The sequence below is a fragment of the Cyanistes caeruleus genome, chromosome 6 (assembly GCF_971803275.1).
Source record: "Cyanistes caeruleus chromosome 6, bCyaCae1.hap1.1, whole genome shotgun sequence".
Taxonomy (NCBI): Eukaryota; Metazoa; Chordata; class Aves; order Passeriformes; family Paridae; genus Cyanistes; species Cyanistes caeruleus.
The window spans coordinates 30,371,326-30,393,193 of record NC_141706.1 but is presented as its reverse complement, the minus strand read 5'-3'; the positions used below and the strand labels follow the sequence as shown (position 1 = coordinate 30,393,193).

General features: G+C 52.2%; 1 protein-coding gene across 11 annotated transcripts in view; it reads left to right on the top strand.

Moving 5' to 3' along the window:
• The window catches only part of DGKZ (diacylglycerol kinase zeta), a 52,957-nt gene that overhangs the window by 15,367 nt on the left and 15,722 nt on the right, over nucleotides 1–21,868 (top strand). For 7 of the 11 annotated variants that reach the window (XM_023928118.2, XM_023928117.2, XM_086893689.1 and 4 more), the window contains 15 exons: nucleotides 12,811–12,919; nucleotides 13,628–13,723; nucleotides 14,513–14,590; nucleotides 14,911–14,967; nucleotides 17,097–17,165; nucleotides 17,582–17,653; nucleotides 17,966–18,082; nucleotides 18,174–18,245; nucleotides 18,537–18,632; nucleotides 18,901–18,983; nucleotides 19,177–19,237; nucleotides 19,644–19,757; nucleotides 20,136–20,276; nucleotides 20,795–20,873; nucleotides 21,160–21,215. In XM_023928118.2, coding sequence (XP_023783886.1) covers nucleotides 12,811–12,919; nucleotides 13,628–13,723; nucleotides 14,513–14,590; nucleotides 14,911–14,967; nucleotides 17,097–17,165; nucleotides 17,582–17,653; nucleotides 17,966–18,082; nucleotides 18,174–18,245; nucleotides 18,537–18,632; nucleotides 18,901–18,983; nucleotides 19,177–19,237; nucleotides 19,644–19,757; nucleotides 20,136–20,276; nucleotides 20,795–20,873; nucleotides 21,160–21,215 — 1,300 coding nt within the window. Of the gene's footprint in view, nucleotides 1–4,535; nucleotides 4,612–7,500; nucleotides 11,999–12,810; nucleotides 12,920–13,627; nucleotides 13,724–14,512; nucleotides 14,591–14,910; nucleotides 14,968–17,096; nucleotides 17,166–17,581; nucleotides 17,654–17,965; nucleotides 18,083–18,173; nucleotides 18,246–18,536; nucleotides 18,633–18,900; nucleotides 18,984–19,176; nucleotides 19,238–19,643; nucleotides 19,758–20,135; nucleotides 20,277–20,794; nucleotides 20,874–21,159; nucleotides 21,216–21,868 lie in introns of those variants that run through there. The other 4 variants (XR_015288240.1, XM_086893682.1, XM_086893690.1 and 1 more) reach the window with 2 other exon arrangements.

Here is a 21,868-nt window from a genome sequence, read left to right as displayed (position 1 = left end):
AGCCAGGCTGCTTGCCTCATGCCTGTGTCACTAACTTTGTTCTAAAGAGCAGCTTGCTGCTGGACTTTGATCAGCTAACATGGCAGCTTCTGTTTTGCTGGAGTTTGGATTGAAGGTCAATTGAGCTCTTCCTCCTCTGTCCTAGCCAGTGTGGGCATGAGCACCTAGACCCAATGCATGCTGAGTGCTTGGAAGACCTAAGGTGACAGCACTGAGGGTGGTTTAGCTAAATGACTAAATTAAATAATAATAAATAATAAAATTTAGCTGAAGCAGTCTGAAGTTCAGTAAGGCTATGACTGCCAGAAATGGTGGAAGAACAGGGCCTGGGAGACAATCACCATTGCTATTGGGACATAGTTGCTGTGTGGGAGCCAGTTCCTAGGATAGACACAGTGTTGGGGCTAGCCAGTACCTCACTCACAAGTGCCCCTGAGGAGATGTGGAGGTAGTGACAAGTCCCAGGTTCCATTCCCAGGCTCCCTATGCCTTGGTCTTCGTAGAGCAACATATCAGCCTGGTCAGGATTTGGCTGCACATGTGTGTATGTCACAGTGGAAAATCCTTACTGCTCTTCCTGGCTTCTGCTGCACAGTTTCTCTGCATGGCATTCTGGGCCTTTCTGAGTTTGCCACTCAGTCTCTTGTTTGTCTGATGTTGTAGACATAAAAATCTTATGTCCCAGGGATGCTTGGGAGTCCTGTGGTTGGAGGTGTTGGGAGCAAGAGGCTCCCAACAGTGAGTGAGGCTGGTTAGTGCTCTGCAGAGGGGAGGCAGATGGGTTTTGGAGAGGTCCAAAGAGCCGTGGGTTGAACACCAGAGGGCATGGTCGCTCTTTGGAGCTCTTGTGTTCTGCTGTGCGACTCCAGCCCTTTCCCTGCAGCTGATTTCAATTTCAGCTGGGTGTTGTGACATGTCCCTTCTGCAGGGCTGCTGGCCTTGACTCATCGCTCCTGGTTTTGCTTTCCTCCCTTTTGCGAGAAAGGGTTTGGCAAAGCATCTGCACAGAGCTTTTTTTATGCTGCTGTGGCTGAAGTGGCTGGTGAGCTTGATGGCTTAAACTGGCCAGCTGCTGCCGTGGGCTGGCTGATGCTCAGAGGCAAGCCTCCAGCCAAGGCAGCTGTCAGCCAGCACCCCACTGCACCGGCTTGCGTGTCCTGGTACCACTCAGAGCCTCACAGTGGCACCCACCCAACTGCATCTGGAGCCTGGGTCACTCCTCACACACCACAAGTCTCTGGAGCACCCAGTGTCTCTCTGGGCATGGGAGGAGGAGCAGAGAAATTCGGGAAGCAGAGCAAGGCAGCCCTATGTTACTGGTCTGTGCTAAAGTGCTAGTCCATTCCAGGAAGGGGGACAGCGGTCTGCTCTCTGCACAGGCATTGCTTCTTCCCCTCTCTGAAGGATGATGGAAGAAAAAAGCCCATCAATGATTCTGGCAGATGTGGGGATGTTAAAATGAAAGAAGAAAAGGAAGCACACAGGACCAGATGTGCTGAGGGCATTTAGAACAAAAAGGGTGGCGGAGAAAAAAAAAAACAACTTCTCCTCCTGCCCTCCCATTTGTTGCAGTGGAACAAGCTGACATTCAGCAAAGCCAAGAAATAATAGATTTAACGTTGTTAAAAGGAGTTACTTGAATTTTGATGTGAGGTGCTGGAGAAAAAGACTTAGTCACTTGCGGCCATGAGGTGAAAAAGTGAAACCAAAGGTTAGACATGATATCAGTAACAGGGTCACAGTTAAACTAACAAATGCCACTTGTGTGACAAGTTAGCATGTGCTTTGCTTAGTCACAGGGTCATGATGAAGGCTTGGGAGGTGTCTTTCCTGTCTCAGGCTTTGTGGTGTAGAGAGATCACTGGGGACTAGGTTTCTCAGGGATGCTGAGCAGTTCTCCCCCTTGCAGACACCTGCAGGGGCTGCCGCTTGTGGTGTCGTTTCAGGTGCGTGGGACCAGGATCTCCTCACATGGAAAGTCTTGCTCAGGGCTGTGTGGGCCTGGGGAGCCTCTCAGCCTGGAGCAGTGGTTTCTGCTTGAACACAGCAGACCGAAACCTGTGACAGCAGCACTGGGAGCCACTGGTCTCCATCACAACCCATTCACCTGTCTGCATGTTAACAGGCTGACGGCTTACTAAGTCATGGGGGAAGGAGAATGGCAGCAAGGTGTTTGCATGACTGAACTTGAGGAGAGGGTTCTTAGGCTTTCTGCTCCTGCTGCCTCCAGGGACGTGGAAAATTAGTAACCTGGTCTCTTAGTGGTCAGATTGACTTGGAAGGGATTTTGGGGCCACCTGGAATCCACAGTGGTCACCCCTCCAGGCTGTTTACATTTGTAAGTCCAGGTCCTGCCAGCCCAGGAAGCAGATAGGATTGTGGTGACTGTGAGGAGCAGCAATTGCTATCAGCAGGAGTCTCTGCTATGCATAGACCTCAGGGGACAGGTTGAGCAACGTGGGCATGGGGCAGTTGGAGACAAGCTGGAAGCTTGAACCCTCCCTGGAAGTGTTCAAGGCCAGGTTGGATAGGACTCCGAGCAACCTGGTCTAGTGGAAGGTGTTCTAACTATGGTAGTGGGCTTACAACAAGATGCCCTTTAAAGTCTCTTCCAGTCCAAATCATTCTGTGATTCTGTGCTAAGCTTCTACAACAAACAGAATGAGAGGATACAGTCTTAAGCTGCGCCAAGGGAAATTTAGGTTGGACATTAGGAAAAAGTTCTTCATGGAAAGAATGATAAAATACTGGAATGGTCTGCCTGGGGAGGTGGTGGAGTCACCGTCCCTGGATGTGTTTAAAAAAAGGCTGGATATGGCATTCAGTGCCATAGTTCGGTTGAGGTATTAGGGCATAGGTTTGACTCGATGATCTTGAAGGTCTCTTCCAACCTAGTCATTCTGTGTGATTCTGTGTGAGATTCTTTGGTTGGAGGTGGGGCTAGTGAGGAACCACACATATCTCTTACCAGGCTACTTTGCTCTGAATGATTGACTAGTTGCAGCACATTTTTAATTTTCTCTTTGATAAAATATCCTCCAGTCCTGGTAAGTGAGTCTTAAAAATGATGGACTGGGAGCTGTTCCTAGAGGCCCTTCTGCAGCTGGCAGCATGGCTGCCCTGGGGCTGTGACAATGCTGGGACCTGCTTGACTGCTAGTGGCAGCTGGCTCTTTCCCAGCACTGGGAAGGGAATTCCAAAGGATGTGTAGATACCCTGTGTAGGGAGGGAGGCAGAACCTCCCATCCTTCACCAGCTGCCAGTTTTGAGGACTGACCAGGATGAACACCTCCTGCCTGCCCTGGGTATCTCCAGCTCCCTTTCCCTTCTGGTGATGTGAGAAAAGGGCTGAACGCAATCTTCAGCAGCTTTGGCAATAGATGGGTTTGCTCATGTGTCCTCCCCACCCCTCTCTCCCACTGATTCACAAAGGCCACTTGCTCTTTCTGCCATGATGGAGATGACAGCAATGGTGGTAGCTCAGCCTTTGGGCCTGGCTACTCTCTAGGGAATAGTTTCTTGTGAACTGCTTTCAAGACACCCATTGGGGAAGGTAGCTGGCCGCCTTCGCCACACTGGCTGCAGCCTCTGTGACATTTTGTTACGATTGTGTTACTGTAGTCCCACTCCAGGCCCCAAGGAGCACTGGGCACAGTCCGAACACACACACATTCCTACACACTCAGGAGAAGAGCTCCCTGTCTAATTTTAGCCATGACATGTAGGCAAGGGGAAGGGGCAGGCAGGAGAGGGCAGGGTGTGAAAGGACGAGGTCTCAGCTGCAGCTGCCCGCACTGACTCACTGGCTATGGCCTGTGTGGCCATCGGCTCTCATCGCCGGGGTAAACGACCGAAATAACAATAGCTGGTGACGCGCATCGTGGAGTGAGCTGGCCCTCGGCGTGACCTTCCCTCCCCTCTCTACAAAGACCAAAGAGGAGATGGGTTTTGTGGCCCCAGAAGGAAGATGGGTTGTGTTTGTCTGTGAGCAGATCCCTAGGGGCAGCTGGGGAACCCAAATAGTGGTGAAGCATGACGGGGAAGTCCCCAGCTGGCCGTGACAGGTCCCATGGAGGGTTTCCACAACGAAGACAAAAAGCTCCTGAGACATCTGTGGAGCCTGCCTGGACCAAAGACTAACTCGGAAGCAAGATACCTCCTGAGCATGAAGACAGGCTCTCCGTGGCTGGCAGCTTGACTCCCATCAGCCACACAAACCCCTTTATCCCAGTTCCAAGGAGGCAGGAGAGAATCGCCACTTAGGCACGTTCCTCCCCGTGTTCTGCTGCTGCTGCTGCCAGGAGAGCTGCTCCATCCCTGAGCTGCAGCTGAGTGTTCGGGGAGCAGCTGGCGCCGTGGGGACCCCTCTCTTTCCGGGCCCGCTGTGGTGAGCGTGGCTGGGGGCGAGCCGGCCTCGGGGCTGCTCGGAGAGGAAGTGCAGTTGGTTATTTTAACAGCGCTGTCAGGCTTTGCAGCGTGGGGAGGAGCACAGGGAGAAGCCAAGCACTCTCTCCAAACTAGGACTTGGTAGGGGAGGGCTGGCCCGCTGCTGCGGCGCAGCCGCTGCCACCCACTCGGCACCTGCAGGACTCCTGCACCACTTCGGATCAGGTCATGGGGGCTTTTTCCCACTATCTCCCCTCTTCTTATCCTGCTCGTCCCTCTCCCTCACGTTTGCTGCTTTTGTTTGTGCTGGGTGGGGGATGGGAGGGGACCTGGGGGAAGAGGCAGCCCTTAGTTTGTAGGTATGGCATTTGGTTCCAGACCACTGTGAAGGGCAAGGGGAGCAGACCCCAGAGTCATCCCCAAGACCCTCAACTTTGCTTCCGTCGAGCACTGTTTGCTGGCACAGCCTGGAGCAAGCTGTTCCACAGCAGTCCCCAGGGCTCAGGCAAGGGGTCTGTGAAACACAGCACCATGGCACTCAGTGGTGCCTGGCTGGTGTTTCTGTGGGGTTTCCCTGCCAGTGGTGTATTTCCAGACACTCGTTCTGCTGCTTTTGTCCTGCCAGTCCATGTGGCATGGGGGTGGCAGCAAAAAATCTGCAGGTAGCAGAGGACAGGGAAATAGCCTGCGCCTTGCCAGGACCCTTAGTCCTCAGTCAATTTGCTTTGGGATAGTTTAGGAAAGCAGGAGAGATTTGTGGCCTCCTGGCATACCCTCTGGTGCTGGTGGCACTGTGATTACTTGCTTATGCCAGGAGCAGTGGGATGCCCTTCCTGATTCCTGCTGCGGGCTGTAGGGAGGCATGCAAGTCCCATCTTTGTGATCAGCGATCAGTGCCTGTTGTGGAGTGCCTGACGTTTTCTTGACTTTGCTTTGGGAGGTGCAGAGACTTGCTAGCCCTGGGTTACACTGCCTGTGTTCTGTATCTGCCACACTGCAGCTTTGTTGTTACACAAGGTTCACTGCCTCCTCCCTGGGGCTGCTGCCCTGGGCAGACACTGTGTATTGCCCTGCCTGGGGCAGCACTGGGGCCAGAAGCAATTTCTGTGCCAGGATTTTGGCTTTGTGTGCTGGGGAAAAAACTATGAGGCTGCTCTGGGAGTTTGGATCAAACAGCTGAGCTGTGGGACTGGCCACCCTTTAAATAGTGTATCCCTCCTTGTGAGGAGCAGAGCTGTGCATACTGAAGGAGGGGACCATCACTGATAATGGGAATCTACAAAAGAAACCATGGTCTGGGTACCTAAAGCAACAGAACACCCTGCTGAGGCCCCCGCTGCTTGGCTTCGTGCATGTCACTCTGGAAAGGAAGCTCAGAGAGAGAGAAAAAAAAGAAACTCTCCAAGTCCTTCCCAGCCTGCATCGCTGTTCCTACTGATGGGACCAAAATAGAAACTGTGTGGCCAGCCTCTCCCCCGACCCTTGCTCAGCCTCAGCCCCAGCACCATCACTGATGGTAGTGGCTCACCCTCTGCATTTCAACCCTGGTTAATTCATTGCTCACGGCTGTCTGTCTTGCTGTTTGGCTCCCCAGCCAAATGCAGCAACAGATTGTTTACATCAGTGCTGTCAGGTTTCTTGATTGCCAGGAGGCAGATTATTTACTGTAGTGGCAGATAAACTTCATAACATTATGATGGTGGAAAGTTGTCAAGGGATATAAATGCCCAGAGTCAGCCCAGGAGGCTCCAAGGAGATGGTTTTGGTTTAAATTAAGATAAAACACTATCTTCCATGGATTTTGGGAAGGAAATCACATTGCTGTAATGGGAACATTACTCTGAATGTTAGAGCTGGAAAACTCTTCACTTTATGAAGTCTCTGTGGAGGATCTGAGCTACTCTGGCAGATGTGCCTTAAAACAGATCTCACGTTTGCCCTGAGAAGGTGGTGAAAAGGAGATGGCATCATGCAGAGCTTTGGGTGAGGTGGGATGGAGCTGCCATGAGAAGGGTGTTGGGAAAATGCTAGGAACTGTATGAAAAGTCTTAGTCCCTTCTGCTCCCAGCCCCTGTTCTTCCCAGAAAATCAAATGTGAGCATTTTGTTGTAAAGGGCCAGGCATGAAGGTGAGATGGCTTTTGCTTTGCTTTGTTTGAGGCATGGCCAAGTGGTGTCCTTCCACCTGGCTTTGCCACTTGGAGAAGCCTACCCTGACAAACTGTCAAACTGTGGCGTTTCATTTCTTTGCCGTGCTACAATCCCCCCCACCTCAAGGCAGCTGCTGGTTCCTGGTGCTGCATCTGTCACCCTGACTTGCTTATTGAAAGAAATCATCTTAGAGGCTGTATCTCCTCCCTGTGGTGTCCCCAGCTCCTGAGCACAGCCCAGTACAAGAAGGGTACAGAGACGCTACTCTGACGTAGCTAGCTGTCCTTTGTGAAGCAGTGCTGTCCTGGGGCCTCCAGGCTGGCCACCCAGAGTGCCAGTGACACTGACAGTCTTCTGAGCAACTTGGCAAATGTATTTAGATATTGCCAGGGATGCTTTGCTGTCATATCCATGCCCAGTAGCCTTGAGAGGGACCTCTATTCAGCACGTGCAGGGACCTCAGGAACCACAGGGCTGGGAGGAGGTCCTCTGCAGCTGCATGCATCTGACCACCAGCTGGTTTCTAAGCACTTGCCTTGCTTTCTCACTAGTAGAGAGGTCTGAATTAATCTTGATCAGGCCCAGGACTCACTGAGCGATAAGCTTAGATACATCGCCGTCTGAGTGCCCTGCTAGGATCAGAAACTGGCTTCTGCAGCCTGGAGGGGCAACCTTACAGGTTGCAGCAGTAATCCCCTCCTCTGCAGGGTGACAGTGCAACTGAGGGTGTCCTTGTCCTTGGCCTGGGAATACCATGCTTCTGCAGTTCAGAAGCCTGGAAGCAGCCCATGTAGGTGGTGGCACTTGTTGCAGTAGATCACATGTATGAATCTTAAAATAGATGAGCATAGCCCATAGCTCACCCCTCATGGTGCTTTGAAAGGCTCATGGTTTGGATGGAGCCTCCCTACCCCTGTGCTGGGGGTAGCCCCATCTCCTTGCTCACACTGGACCAAATGTAGGGGAGCTCCTGACTCTGTTTTATTTGTGTGATGGTAGGAGAGATGACAGCTGGAATGGAAATTCTGAGTAGAAACAAAGTGCAGTTTGGAAACTTGCTGATCACTACACACCTCGCTGCAACCAAAGCCTTAGGGGCTGCACCACATCTTGACCAGCATTTTCCCTTCCCCATCTGGCACGGAGGCACCTTCCTCAGCTGACCTCATCTGTGCAGGTTGTTCTTGCAAGGTCAGAGAAGCTTGGCTGGGGAGCCCCAGGGAGAGGAGAGGTCGGTGATGATGCGTGGGAAGCAGGACGGGAGAGCGGGGACAGGATCTCAGCAGGGGTGGTGTGAGGACAGCAGTGTACATGGGAAGATTGAATATCAGAGCACTGAAAGGGCAGTGTGGGATGTACAAGTTTGTGATGGAAACAGATGCTGAAGGCAACCAGTGCCAGCAGGGTGGGAATGAGCAGTATTTCTCTGGACGGGCTCCTGGGTCCCTCAGTCTCTCCAGTGCCGAGGCAGGGAGGCAGCAGGGAGGCAGAAGCCCAGGAGATCTTGATGTCACACAGGAGTGGCTATTAATAACACACTTTCCTTGTGGCTGATTTGTTCGAGTCAAGTGTCTTTGCCAGAGAAGACAGCATGTAAACTGAAATGGGCTCCTGCTCACACTCTGCCAACTCTAGTGCCACAGCAGCTCCCCAGCACCCACAGCTAGCCAGGACGCAGGAATCCGGCCAGCTGCCATCAGGACAGGTGCTCGTCATGGAACAGGGCGAAGCTCTCAGACTTGTTTCCCTTGTAGTCCTGTGGCTGGAAAAAATGCTTTCCAGTCGACTAGTTGGAGGTTTGCTGAAAGGTCAGGAGGAGCTGATGGTGTTATTATGTCCAGACTTCTTTGTGGCTCAAGGCTTGTACATTAAGTGCCAACAACATCCTGCAGTAGAGTCCATTTGCCTCCTTTGGTGCCAGGAGAAGTATGCCAGATTTGTCACTGTTTGAAAGCAACCTGAGATCTCTCTTGCTTCTGAACCCTGGCAGGAATAGGCCAGGCTGCTGGAAGGACAAAGGGAATAATAATGTGGAGGGAGGGCCAAGAGGGTGTATGGCACAGGATCCCTCTGCCTATCGCAGAGAGTTTGTTAAGTATGGTACATGGGAGTTTGCTCAAGGTTAGTGAAGCAAAGCAGGATAGTTGAGCTGAAAATCCAGATCCTCTTCCTGATGTGGGCAAAGATTATGTCATGGGGGACACTTGCATGTTTAGCCCTAAGAGTCAGCCTGTCCGGTTTTGGAACCACCACCACCAAATGAGGGATAGCTGCTGGATATCTGGAGAGATGTCTCCTTAACAGCTGATGCACAAGCTCTATGTCCACTGCAGTTACAAGATGCAAGTTTTTCCTCTTCAATCTGCTGTGTTTTCCAAGGGCATCGAGATAATTTTGGGACGTGCTTCTGCTTCAGCAGCATCGCTGCACTGAGACCAGGCAGGGTGTTTAGGATGCTTTGAGAAGTCTGGTAATAAAAAACACCCTACCTTTCAAGAGCTCTGATTGCAGATCATGAGCAAACCAGAGCTGCTGGCTCCTTCCTTACTCACACAAGGAGCGTGAAATGATAGTGTGTATCTGCTCATAAGTAGGGTTGATATCCCCATACATGCAGCAGTACTTACTTCCTTTCCTTTGCACCCTGCAAATGCCAGGCTGCCTCCATCCAGCCTCCTTACCTAACTCAGCCCAGTAAGGCAATCTACAGAGCAGCCACAGGTGCTGGCTCCTCTCCATCTCTGTGACAAACAATGGAGGTGCCAGTAATGTGCTGCTGTTAGGCCCAGGGCTCCCAGGGCTTAGCTCTTTCCAGGCTCCTCTCTGCCTAGTGCATGGTTCCCCAGCTGCTCTGCACACAGCTCTGCTAATGTGTACCAACCATGGGCAGCCCCGGCAGTTTGTCCATCTGCTCCGCCACCAGCAGCTCTCACACCTGCAATACACCATTTGGAGCTCAGGGTGGAAGCGAAATGCAAGAGGTGGGGATATGTACAGCACATCTGAGCTGCCACATGCTGCTGTCATGGGTTGTCAAATGGCAATCTTGTAATAACCTTCACCACTGGTGGTCAGAGCTTGATTCCATGTGCTGTTTACAGACAGCCCTGAAGATAAAAAGGTCTGCAGTCAGCTAGTGCTCAAATATAAATGTCAAACCAAGGTTGTTCTAGCAGATTTCCTCACGAGACTGGTGCAAAAAGGAAGGAAGCTGTGTTAAGAGGTCTTCCTGCCCGCAGTAAGTGGTACAGCAGCTTTGTGCTGGTGGAATATCCAGGGCAGGAGGGAACAGCCATTCAGCTCATTTGAGGTGCCCTTGGTCAGTATGTCTCCCCCAGGAACTAAAGCTGGATGAAAAGGGTCTGTTGCAGTCTGCCACATCCCGTGTATTTAAAAATATGTTTTATTTGTTCAGACAGTTTTTAATACCTGTTGGTGATGGTGCTCATTGGCAGCCATCTGAACATGATCCAGCGTGTGCCAAGTGGCCACAAAAGCCAACAGCATCCTGGCCTGTATCAGTAACAGTGTGGCCAGCAGGACTAGAAGGTGACTGTTTCCCTGTACTCCACCTTGTCGAGTCTCTAGTGTAAATATCTACTAATAATAGGTATTTAATAATACTCCATGCCATTGTGGTGGGTAGGGGAGATGCCTTGCACAGCGTGGAAATCATTGAGAGTGGTGGTGGTGGTGGCTTGTGTGTGCTTGGCAGGCTGCCATGATCGAGTCCCCTGTCTTGGGAGCAGTTGAAGAGAAGTTTGCTTCTACCAAATTGTGGGTTTTGGTGTTTTTGGTTTTTTTTTAAGTTGGCCTTGAATAAATTCTCTAGCAGCTGAAGAGAGGTGGCAGCTGGAGGGTGGGAAATGAAGCACTGTCTCTGCAGGAGGGGAGCACTGGAGCTAGCCAGACTCAGCTCCTTCCACTCAGGCCTTTGCGTGCTGAGCCACTGCCACTGAAAATGTTGCAGCACCTTCCACCTGTGGTTTTCAACAGACTGCTGCAGTGTCCAGGGAGCCTGTCAAGCTTTGAGGGCTGGGCAGGGAAAGCATGAGCTTTCCATAAAGCTCTTTCTCCCATGAGAGAGAAGACTTGCTCAGGACAGATGGGACGATCTTCCTAAATCTCCTCTGCCCTGCTCCAGCCTCTCCCAGCTTCCAGCTCTCCCAAATGGCTTCTACCAAATTTTCCTGCCCTGGTTTTACTGGCCTGGAAATTTTCTTCTGTAGGAATCACAACGGCTTAATTTAAATATGCTACAAATTTTGTGGGACTGGTGCTTAGCCAGAGTGGTTCCTGTGGGGAAACTAGGGGTGGATCAGCATCAGGAGAGTGGTGGGGGTAATTAAGGTGCCAGGGCTGATTGGCACCTCGGGGTGCACAGGGGCTCTGCTTAATGGAGAGCAGGGAATGCAGAAGGTCCCAGCTAGGTGGTGACACCTGCCCTGCCATTGCAGCCCTCTGGGCTGGGCTGTGAGACTCGTGGAGCACTAAAGCTGTGGGAAGCAACACCCTAATACACGCCTCAGGTAGCATTGCCACAGCACTCCCACTCCTTGCTTCACCCCTCTGTCCCCTGCTTCCCCCTGTCCCCCTGCCCCGACAGCCCCAGCGTTACCTGGGACTCACAGAGGAGCCTACTTAATTCCCGGTCTCTGTGTTAACAGCCACCATCCGGATGCAATGGAAACCTTTTTTAGGCGGCACTTCGGGCGGAAAGGGCAGCGGCGCACCAGCGTGGTGGCTGTGCCCACGGGCAAGGCCAGGCGTCGCTCCCAGGTGGGGCTGCCCTCCACCTCGCTAGCCCAGTGCCGCCGTGGCTCAGGCGCCCCGGCAGCATCCCTCTCCTGCCTGGGCTTGGTCCGGCGTCCCGGCACCCGTCGCCGCTCCAGCACCACGCCGCCCTGCCTCAGCCCCAGGTTTGCCGTGCAGAGGAAGCGCGGGGACCAGGCACAAGCCATTGATGCCCAGCTGCTGGGTCCCACTGTCCTCCTGGCCAGCCTCATTCCCACGGGACAGGAGGGGGACAGGGCTCACTGCACCGACAGCTCCGGATCTGAGTCTCCAGAAGCCGGTGGTGCAGGATCTGAGCAGGGCCAGCATGAGCACTGTGCCGAGGAGACGTGGCTGGCCATGCTGCCCCAGCTGCGGCCGCTGCAGGCCGGGCTGCTGTCGCGGGGCCCCCGCTGCCTGCGGCGCGCCTCCTCCCAGCGCCTGCCCAGCGAGGCCGTGCCCGGCCGGGCTGCCTGCGGCCTGCCGGGCCGCTACCGCCGCCTCAGCCAGCGCCGGCGCTCCAGCGACGCCCCCCAGCCTGGGCTGCTCGCCTCTGGCCACCCACGGCTGCTGGCCCAGCGCTGTGCCCGAGCGGCTGGAACCGGGTGCCCCTCTGCCACCCTCGTCCAGGGTTTGGGACCGGAGCCCACGTGCCACGCCACCCCGGACGGCTGGAGCCCCCGGCTGCTGTATGTATGGTGGTAGTGTGCAAGCAGGCAATGCCTTGGGGAGGGGAGAGGTGGGGTGCACACCCAGGTTGGGTGGGGAAAGACGGAAGAGACGTAGCGCCATTGTACCTGGCTGCCATTGATGTCTTGCAGTGCTGCTGGCATACCTTAAGCATCTTCCACTTGGGCCAGTGCTGCCACTGATGCTCTTGGTGCAGTCCTTGGGGCTTGTGGGTGTCCTCTTCTGTCAGGCTTGGACCAGAGGAATGCAGTAGGCCTGGTTACTGGCTGGAGATGCACACTTTCTCCTGCTGGCTGGTTTTCCTGCTCCTTTCTTCTACCCTAGCACATCTGGGAGAAGCTCACTAGCCCCAGACAAACAGCTGCTTTTATTCTGGCCAGTTGTACTGGTGTCTGGAAACAGCCCAGGTTCTGAGATGCCTTGGTGTGGAAGAGATGCAGGGGGACTGTTGGACAGGGGCTCTAGATTGCTCCTGCAAAGGCAGTCTCATGACCACAGCTTGGTGGACATTCCCAGGGTGTTTTGCAATGGAACTCTTATCCCTGAGGGCATAAACCAAGCAGGCCCAGGCTGTGCCTTTTGTTGGGTACAGGGTGTCTGGCTGAGCTGTCAACAACATGGCCAGTCCTTTTTTATCCCACAGGACTGTCTCACAGGAACAGGTACTTCTCAGCCAGCTGGGATGGAAATTTACCTCGTTGCCAGCCACTTGGTCCTGAGGAGGCCTTTCTCCTCCAACCTCACATTGCATCTTAGAAGCAGGTTCTGCTTTGCATATATATTTAATAGCCAGCCCTCCTGTGTCTTCCAGGAAAGCTATTGCCAAATCCAGTCTCCAGCACATGGTAGCCCAACCAAACCCGGCACTAGCCATGAGGATCGACTCGGAGAGGCAGATACGCAGCACTGTGGATTGGAGCGTAAGTTGTACTGTGTTTTGCTGGGCATTGCATGGAATGGGCTCTTGGCCAAGAAGCAGCAGGCTCTTCCCTGGGTTGAGGCTTCCCAGGTGACTGACTTTGACACATTTACGGCCTCTGCCATTGCCACCAGCTGGTGCCAGCATCTGTGCTCCTGGCAGCACTACTTGGTGCTGCGAGAGAGAGGCTATGGAGGCACAGGTGGTTCCTGGAGGGATGGCATAACTACTCCACTGCCAGCTTTTCTGCTTCTGACAGCCAAGATCTGTTGGCTGGGGCCAAGCAAGAGGAGTAAGCCCCTGCTCCTTCACAGGCAAAGACCTGCAGGTTTTAAGCTGCACCTTCAGGTTGTAGAACAGAAGCTGGTTCAGGGGAGCTCCCTGCACTGTTTGCCCTGCTGCCTCCTCTCGGGGTGGTGAAAGCAGCCCCCTCCCCTGTGCAGGACACTACAAGTGGTTTGTGGGTCTTGGAGCTGGTTTCCTGGGGCCCTCTTGTTTACAACAGGTGGGTCATGGCAGCAGCTTTGTGAGGTTTCCTCTCTCCAGATGTCCCTGGCTGTTGTGTGCATCTTGTCTCCTGGCCTCCACCTAGCTCCAACCTCCCACCCCCAGCATTGTCCAGTATCTTGTCCCTTGCACAAAGCATTTTAGGGGCTCAGGTGCCTCTCTGGGGGTGCTCTCAGAGCTTGTGTTGTCTTGTGTCTTTCAGGAGGCTGCGGTCTATGGGGAGCACATCTGGTTTGAGACCAATGTCTCTGGAGACTTCTGCTACGTTGGGGAACAAAACTGCATGGCAAAGCTTCTGGTGAGTCACCTGGGCCACCTGCCTCACCAGCGATGGCCACAAACCTGGCTGTGCTGTCACCTTATGGGGAGACCACAGAGGCCACGCTGCTGCTGCTGCTGGGGGACATGTAGGGGGCTGGGGAGCTGCTGAGGGACTGTGTCCCTCTTGCCTCTGTATACCAGAGGGCCAAGTCCCCCAGTTTCTGCCAATGCTGGTTCTCAGTTTGCAACGAGAACCTGTTGCAGGGCTACCACTTGCCTGAAGGGTTCCAGAGAGAAGGTGTTGGGATTCCACACCCTTGGAAGGACAATCTGAATCAAAGACCTTTCAGTAGAGGAGAAAAGTGAGCTCTGGAGAACCAGGCCTGTTTCCTCCTGCCCCTGCAGTCTCCCTCCCAGTTAGCAGGCTCACTCCTGCTTGTGGTGCAGGACACAGAGCACTGATGTCACCCTGTGCCTGCCACCCTGCAGGTGCCTGTCACTGATGCCACTCTGCAGGTGCCTCCCAGACCAGCTTCCATGGTGTTCTCAGGCAGTGTCAGAAGAGGACAAGGACTGTAGGACAGGACAGTAGGGAAAGTACCTCCCTGCTCTGTACCGGGCTTGAGAACATCTGCTATAGGCATATGCTTAGACCCCTTCACTAGATAAGAAGTGTAGGTTGTATCTAACTTTGCTATAGGGTTTATTCTGTATCCCAGTACATAAATAAGAAGGCAGTGTGATGGGAGGCTGAGCTTGCCAGGCTCTGAACACTGCATATTTTCATTCACATATATATTTTTTCTCCATTTTTCTTACCCTTCAGCAAAAACCTCTCTCCAGGCGTAAATGTGCAGCCTGCAAGATCGTAGTGCATACACCCTGCATTGAACAGCTGGAGAAAGTGAGTAGAGCCTATTTATTAAGCCCTCCCTTGCAAAACTGTAGCAGCATTTTCTTGGGCAGTGAAACACAAGAAGATTGGGAACTGCAATGTGTAATTGCAAAGAGGGGTTTCTGAAGAGACAGTACAAAAATGAGGATCTAATGACATGATTGCGATCCCAGGCCCCATTTTGTTCAGTAACTGATATGTGTGAAGGTTTTGTGGCAAGTACTAAACAACTTCAGAGGTTCTGGGCCTTGCTGTAGTGCAGTCAATTCTAGTAGGTCTCCTTCAGGTATGATGGTTTTACTGATTCCTCTCGTGTGTTCAACCTACAGATAAATTTCCGCTGCAAACCTTCCTTCAGGGAGTCAGGATCCCGGAACATACGGGAGGTGAGAGATGTGCCTTGGATGCTGCCCACATTTGCCTCTCCCATTTCCAGTTTGGTGGTAAAGATAGCAGATGCTGCCAGTGTGTTGCCCATTTGAGTGGAGGCATCATGTTTCTTCCAGCTCCAAGGGGATGGTGGTGTAAAAGGGATGTTTCTTTGCAAGGCAGCAGCACAGACTGGATGTGAAGAGTGAGGAGATTGCAGGCAGCAGATGCAGAGCATCTGATGGTTTGCATGTTCTGAATCTCCTGAATCTGAATAGGGGTAACCTACAGATAGTGTTTTCTGGGATAAACTTTGCCCCTTGTGTTGGGTCCCCAGGCATATAGATGAGGCTGTGGCAAACAGCAGGTCCCCAAGTCTCCTGCAATTTGGAAGGAAGCAGTATGGGCTCATTTCTGGCTTTATTACTCAGCTCTGACCTGGGTGCCACAGGTGGCAGTGGAAGTTGCCCACAGTAGTGGTATCAGACCCCTCCAGCCCGTGTTGTAATGGACTGGGCATAAGCAGTGGCCTGGAACCTGTCTGCTGACCTGCACTGGTGGAAGCAGCTGTCAGTATTCATGCTTCACCCTCCAGCCTGTGGAGCCAGTGTGACCTTTGCAGTGCTCTGGAGTGGGTGTGGGTGGCTCAGTCATGGGCCATTTTGGTAACAGAGCTGCCCCCACACTGTGTTTGTGCTGGCACAGCAGACCTAGTTGGGGAAGGATATTCAAACACAGGTCTGCCTGCTTTGAAATGCCAGCATAACCTCATAAAGGGAAGCTTTCAGCATCACTTTAAACCTTCATTTCTTGCTTTGTTTTTCCTTCTGTGCCTCCTTCCCATATCACTCTTAGCCTAGTTCCCTTATTTGTGCTTCGCTTACTCTTTGGGCTTGCTAACAGCTTTCTGCCTCTGCTCAATCTTCCATCTCTATTTTTCTTCCCTCCAACCTCTACAAATTTTTTCTCCTTCCCCTTTCTTGCTTTTTCTTTTCTCTCACAAATTCTGTTTCTCCATCCCGTCTTTCTAATGCTTCTCAGTTCCTCCAAGACCTCTTCCTTTCTGTTTCCCTAAAAAGGTGCTCTTCTGGCCTTTGTGGTGCCAGAGATTCCCTTCAGGGTCAGCTTTTTCCCTAGATGTGTCTGCTTGGACCCAAAGCTGAACTCAAGGCACAGACCTCCTTCTGCTTCTACTGGATTAACATCCGCTAAAGCCAACAAGACTCTTTGTCCTCTCCTGTGTGCTGTGCTTGGAGGAGGCAACTCTAGAGCTGACCCCAACCTCCTGCCAGTTTCTGTCTCTCATCATCATGATCCCAAAAGCTGTCAGGAGCTGTCAGGATGTTGGGCCCTGCCATGCCAGCATGTGAACTCTCACTCCCTTCCTCTTTTAGTTACTCTCTGCAGTGCCATTCCCAATCCAGGGCTGGAAGAGTAGGATGGGATTTACAACAAGTGGTACTTCATTACAAAACTTCTGACTCCCTCACAATCACTTCTGCAAGTCCCAGCCCTGAACCCCCCATGAGCCTGCAGGCAGAGCAGAGGTGCTGGTGAGCAGCCTTGCTGCCCACACTGGGATTGAAGCAGGCTCAGGATTGGCTTGGGGAAAGAGCAGGGGGAAGTGGGTGTGGAGGGCTTTGGGGCTGCCGCTGTTCTCGAGGAATGTGGAGTGAGGAGATTCACTGCTTAGCTGCAAGCACTTCCATGTTCTTGATGCGGGCAAAAACTGTGTCTCTCTAGGGATTTTCACACCTTCCACCAGCATGTTTTTCACCTGGCATTAGGGGCATCTGGGCAGAGATGTTAAAGGACAGAGATGTGCTACTGCTCGCCCACTCTCTGTTGGATCTGCTTTGTATGATTTTCAATCTTCAGTTTCCCTGTCCTCCTTCCTATTTCTTCTGGTTTTAATTCCCTTTTCCTGGAGCATCTTAATTTGGCCTCTTGCCCCCTGATTCTTTGGCTTTGCCTTCTCTCAGAGGGTGGGGGGCTGGTGCCTATGAGCAGTGGTTTTTCCTGCAAGAGCAGAAGTTGGTGGGCCTGTGTCCATTTTTTCTGCCTGTTCCTGTGTTCCCTCACACACTGGGTCCTTCATTCCCCCTTTTTTTTTTTTTTCAATTTTCTTTTTTTCTTTTCCATTTAGCCCATTGTTGTCCGACATCACTGGGTGCACCGGAGGCGGCAGGAAGGGAAATGCCGGCAGTGTGGCAAGGTGAGAGGGCATCTTGGGCATTTTTCTCAGCCTGAAGGAAACCTAAGGTCAAGCCAGAGACATGCACAGGGCTGGGAACTAGGAACATCCCACCATTCCTGTTTGGCAGCAAAACCAAGACACGTGCGCTGCTTTGCTCAGTGAAGCACTATGTAAGTGCTTCCCACATAGAGTAGTTCTTCCCCTGGGCCCAACTAATCCTGAAAGAGACTGTCCTCCTGACGTGCTTTCCTTGAGCAATAAGGACATCCCTACATAGCACAGTGGTCTCTCTGGTGCCGTTGTGGTGGTTGGGACTGTCTGACAGGATCTGGAGGGCTTCAGCTGCAGGCATGCTCTCTTTGTTAATGTCTCTTACTGTTAGATGGTAAGAAACTACAGGGAATTCCCTAAGCCTCTTATTCTTTCTACCATAGGGTTTTCAGCAGAAGTTTGCCTTCCACAGCAAAGAGATTGTAGCTATCAGCTGCTCCTGGTGCAAACAAGCGGTGAGCAAAGTCCCCCTGAATGCCTTAGCAGTTGGTTCTGCGCTAATGACCTCTGCTTTCTGCTGGGACTCCCCAAGCTGTTACTCTGCAGCCTGCCCTTAACAGCTCCTCCTTCTGGGAGAGGCTGTACTAAGATACTTGCAAGCTCCTTTGAGAAACCTTCTCTTCATTGCCTTCCCGTTACAAAATTCCTGCATGGTTTCATCTAGCACTCCCTGCATTGGCACAGGGGACCTGAGAGGAGGAGATGGTAATTGATGGTACCCAGCAAACTGAGCAGCTGAGTTTTCTCTCTGTCTTCTCCTTGGCCAGTATCACAGCAAAGTATCATGTTTCTTGCTGCAACACATTGAAGAGCCCTGCACACTGGGGGCTCATGCTGCTGTCGTCGTTCCTCCCACCTGGATTCTGCGGGTCCGGCGGCCCCAGGTAAGTCACTTCAGTCTTGGGGCTCTTTCACACTTCCCACTTGCCCAGTAGTTTCTCACGGAGTTTTTGTGTTTGTTTCTTTTCTCTCTAGAATCCACTGAAATCCAGTAAGAAGAAGAAGAGGACATCATTCAGGCGGAAATCCAGCAAAAAGGGGGCCGAGGTAAGATACGAGACGACTGGGAATGACCTTGTCTTGGAAGGGCAGAGGGACTGAACAGTGAGGAGCAAAGCTGGGAGTAAAAGTGGGCCTTTTTGGGTCTGCACTGAGATTAAGGAGGTTGAGTTGGAATGAAGGTGCCTGCTGGCAGGGTATATCCCAGATACAAAATTTTTGGGGTGGCCAAAATATTTTCTTCCTCCTGCTTCTGACCTGCATGATGTTAGGGCTCAGCTGGAGGTGGCAGTTTGCATTTCCCCAGCTTTGGTGAAAGATCTGTGGTATCTCTTGCAGGAAGGGAGGTGGAAGCCCTTTGTCATCAAGCCCATGCCAGCTCCTCTCTTGAAGCCCTTGCTGGTGTTTGTGAATCCCAAGAGCGGTGGGAATCAGGTATTGCCTTGTCTGGTATGTCTAAGAAGACATCTCTGTGAAGGCATTGCCATTTGAGTGCTGAGCTCTCATCATAGTTTTGGTGATGTCTCAGCTGCACAAGAGGCCACAATGAAAGTTTGCTGCCCAGCAGTTCCCACCTCAGCCAGGCTTTGCCTGTGTCCCCTCCAGACAGGTCTTAGGATCCTGTCTCTAGGCAGGATCAGATGCCTCCTGCTGCTGTCCACTGGGAATTCGATATTACCTGAAGTCTTTCTTCTCCTCGTAGGGATCCAAGATCATCCAATCCTTCATGTGGTATCTCAACCCACGGCAAGTTTTTGACCTCAGCCAGGGTGGACCCAAGGAGGCGTGAGTATTGATGGGGGCAGGACCTTTCTCTCCCCAGTCTGTGTCCCAGAATTCCTCCCAAGAGCTCTTCCCCCAGCTCGTGGTGGGAGACATGGATGTGGCTTTGTGAATGCCAAGGGCTCTGTGAGGCAGCTGCTGTGTAACACCTTTAATACCACTCCCCTCCCCTCCTCAACCTCCTTGTTCCCTGCAGGCTGGAGCTGTACCGGAAAGTCCACAATCTGCGGATCCTGGCATGCGGGGGAGACGGCACGGTGAGTCTCCAGCCCCTCTATCCCGTGGTACCCCTTTGCCCAGGCTTTTTCAGTGCAGACAGCAGCCCTCCTTATTGTAATCCAGAACAAGGCAAACTGTGCACACTGTGTCCATGGTACAGCTGGTAGCATAGATACTCTGGGTCCCCTCGTGCAGTGTTCCAGGGAGTGCTAGTCTGTAACGTGTCTGGGTTTGTAGTCCTTTTGAGAGCCAGTGTCCTCACTGGGGTTACTGATATCTCCTGCAGCACCTGATTAGAGTATTAAAGACTGTGAATAGCCTCAGTTGTGGCTAAGGAGACCCCATCTCTGCCCCTCTGCCATTGCTAGGGCTCCAAGCCACCTCTGCCTGCCTGCTGGTCCCTGAGATAACCAATGGCTTCATTGCACTCTCTTGCTTGAGCAGGTGGGCTGGATACTCTCCATTCTGGACCAGTTACGCATCAACCCACCTCCTCCTGTGGCCATCCTACCTTTGGGGACAGGGAACGACTTGGCCAGAACACTGAACTGGGGTGGGGTAAGTGATGGGCACAAGAACCCACTGTGACAGAGCAGGGCTCAGTGCTTCAATCCTTGTTTCAGAAACATGGTTGGAGATTTGCATGGGCTGGTGTTTCAACTTCCTGTAAATACAGACCAACAAATAAGTGTAATTTGGATGTTGCTGTTCTTCTGACATTTGAATGGTTCTGCATTAGAATATACAAAAGCAATTGCTTTTTCAGACTTTGGAAGATTTTTAGAAGGAAGATGTATTGTTTTAAATTTCAATTCCTGCTTTATTGTGCATTCAAGCAGAGTTGATCTCTCCTACATCTTTTACTCTGAGATGCCATAACAAAGCCTGCTTTATGGGAGGCAGGCATGAGACTCACAAAGTCCTTCTATTCACCAGGGTTACACGGATGAGCCTCTGTCCAAGATCCTATCACACGTAGAAGATGGGAACATAGTGCAGCTCGATCGCTGGGACCTCCATGTGGAGCCAAACCCTGATGCAAACCCTGAGGAAAAGGATGAGGCAGCTGCTGACAAGGTGGGACACCTCCTCTCCATGCCTGTTTCCTGTGCTAGAGGTCTGCATTCTCGCTTCTGCACTGGCTCAGGCAGTCTCAGCACCTGAGGCTACATTCTTGGGTTGGTGTTTCTTTCTCACTCCTCCAATTCCACTATTCTGTTTGTGGCTCTGAGCCACAGCACTCATGGCAAGAGTGTATGTGGAGTTCATAAGTAAATGCCTACCAAAGGGTTTTAACCACGACTTGGAGGAGGTATAAGCCCAGTCTTCTGTGAGACTGTTTTCTTCAACAGAAACATGGGTGATTGCAGAAACCTCAGAGAGAGGAGTGTGTCCCCTTCAACCATTTACCTTGCCCCTAGGAGCCAGGAACTAAGCCATCATCTCAGGCTGGTGACCTCTGTATTTTCTTAGGGAAAAGGCAAGCAGGGTCCCTCAGCCTCATGAGCACTGTAGTGGCTCTGCTGTAACCTGACCTCATCTTTGCCATGGGTACATGCTGGCAGCCTCATCCTTATTCCTTCTTTCCATTTCAGCTCCCTTTGGATGTCTTTAATAACTACTTCAGCCTTGGCTTTGATGCACGGGTGACACTGGAGTTCCATGAATCCCGAGGTACTGGGCAGTGGCAGGACTTGATCAGAGTGTGTGGGATGGGCCTGTTCTTGTTTGTGGGTTCTCAGGAAAGTGAACAAGAGAATTGCTTCAGGGACAGAGCTGGAGGTGAAACATGAGGAGCTAGTCGAAACTGCAGAGGGGGAAGAGGGGTGCCTGCACAGGAAAGAAGCTGGGGATAGACTCCTGGCTGAGGCTGGCTGAAGAGCTGTGTCTGAGGAGAGCTGGCAAGTGAAATATTTCCATGTGTAGGCCAGTGACCTGGACTTTTTTCTCCTTTCCCTAGAGGCCAACCCAGAGAAGTTCAACAGCCGGTTTCGGAATAAAATGTTCTATGCTGGGGTGAGTGTGTGGGGGATATCTGAGCCTTCCATCATAGCAGCCTTAATGTCAGCTGCAGCACAGGCACAGACCTGCCTTCTGTCTGCACCCTAAACTCACCCATATAAGTTACATGGACTTTCTCATGCACCCAAGCTAAGCCCCCCAGCCCCGAAGCTGGAGAGATGCTGGAGAAATGCTGCAGTGCTGGGAGTCACAGCTCCCCTTGGCTGCGAGTGCTGCTGGCAGTACAGCTTGCTCCATGGCCCACAGTGCTGTATTGATCTCCTGCCACTATTGTTCTTGATCTCAAGCTCCCGGGTGGTCATCCAGGCAGGACCTCCCTCGAGCTGTGGGAAGGCAGGCTATCCCCCCTGCAGAGGAAAAGGAAACCTTTCCATAGTCTACACACTACTTTGGTCATTTATTATATACCTTGGACTAGTTACAGCTTCCTGGCTAATTACACCACCCTCCTGTGTCTCACCTCTAGAGCTTTGTGTCTCAGTATCATCTTTGTTCCTCTGTCTTCTCATCCTCAATATACTTTCTAGCCATGTGTCTGGTGACTGGTATTTAAGCAGTAATAAAGGCCAAATGCTGCTCTGTGCCATCTCACATCTGTCCTGCTTGTGTCTCTTTTCCTGTCTGCACAGTTAAACCCAAAGCGGACC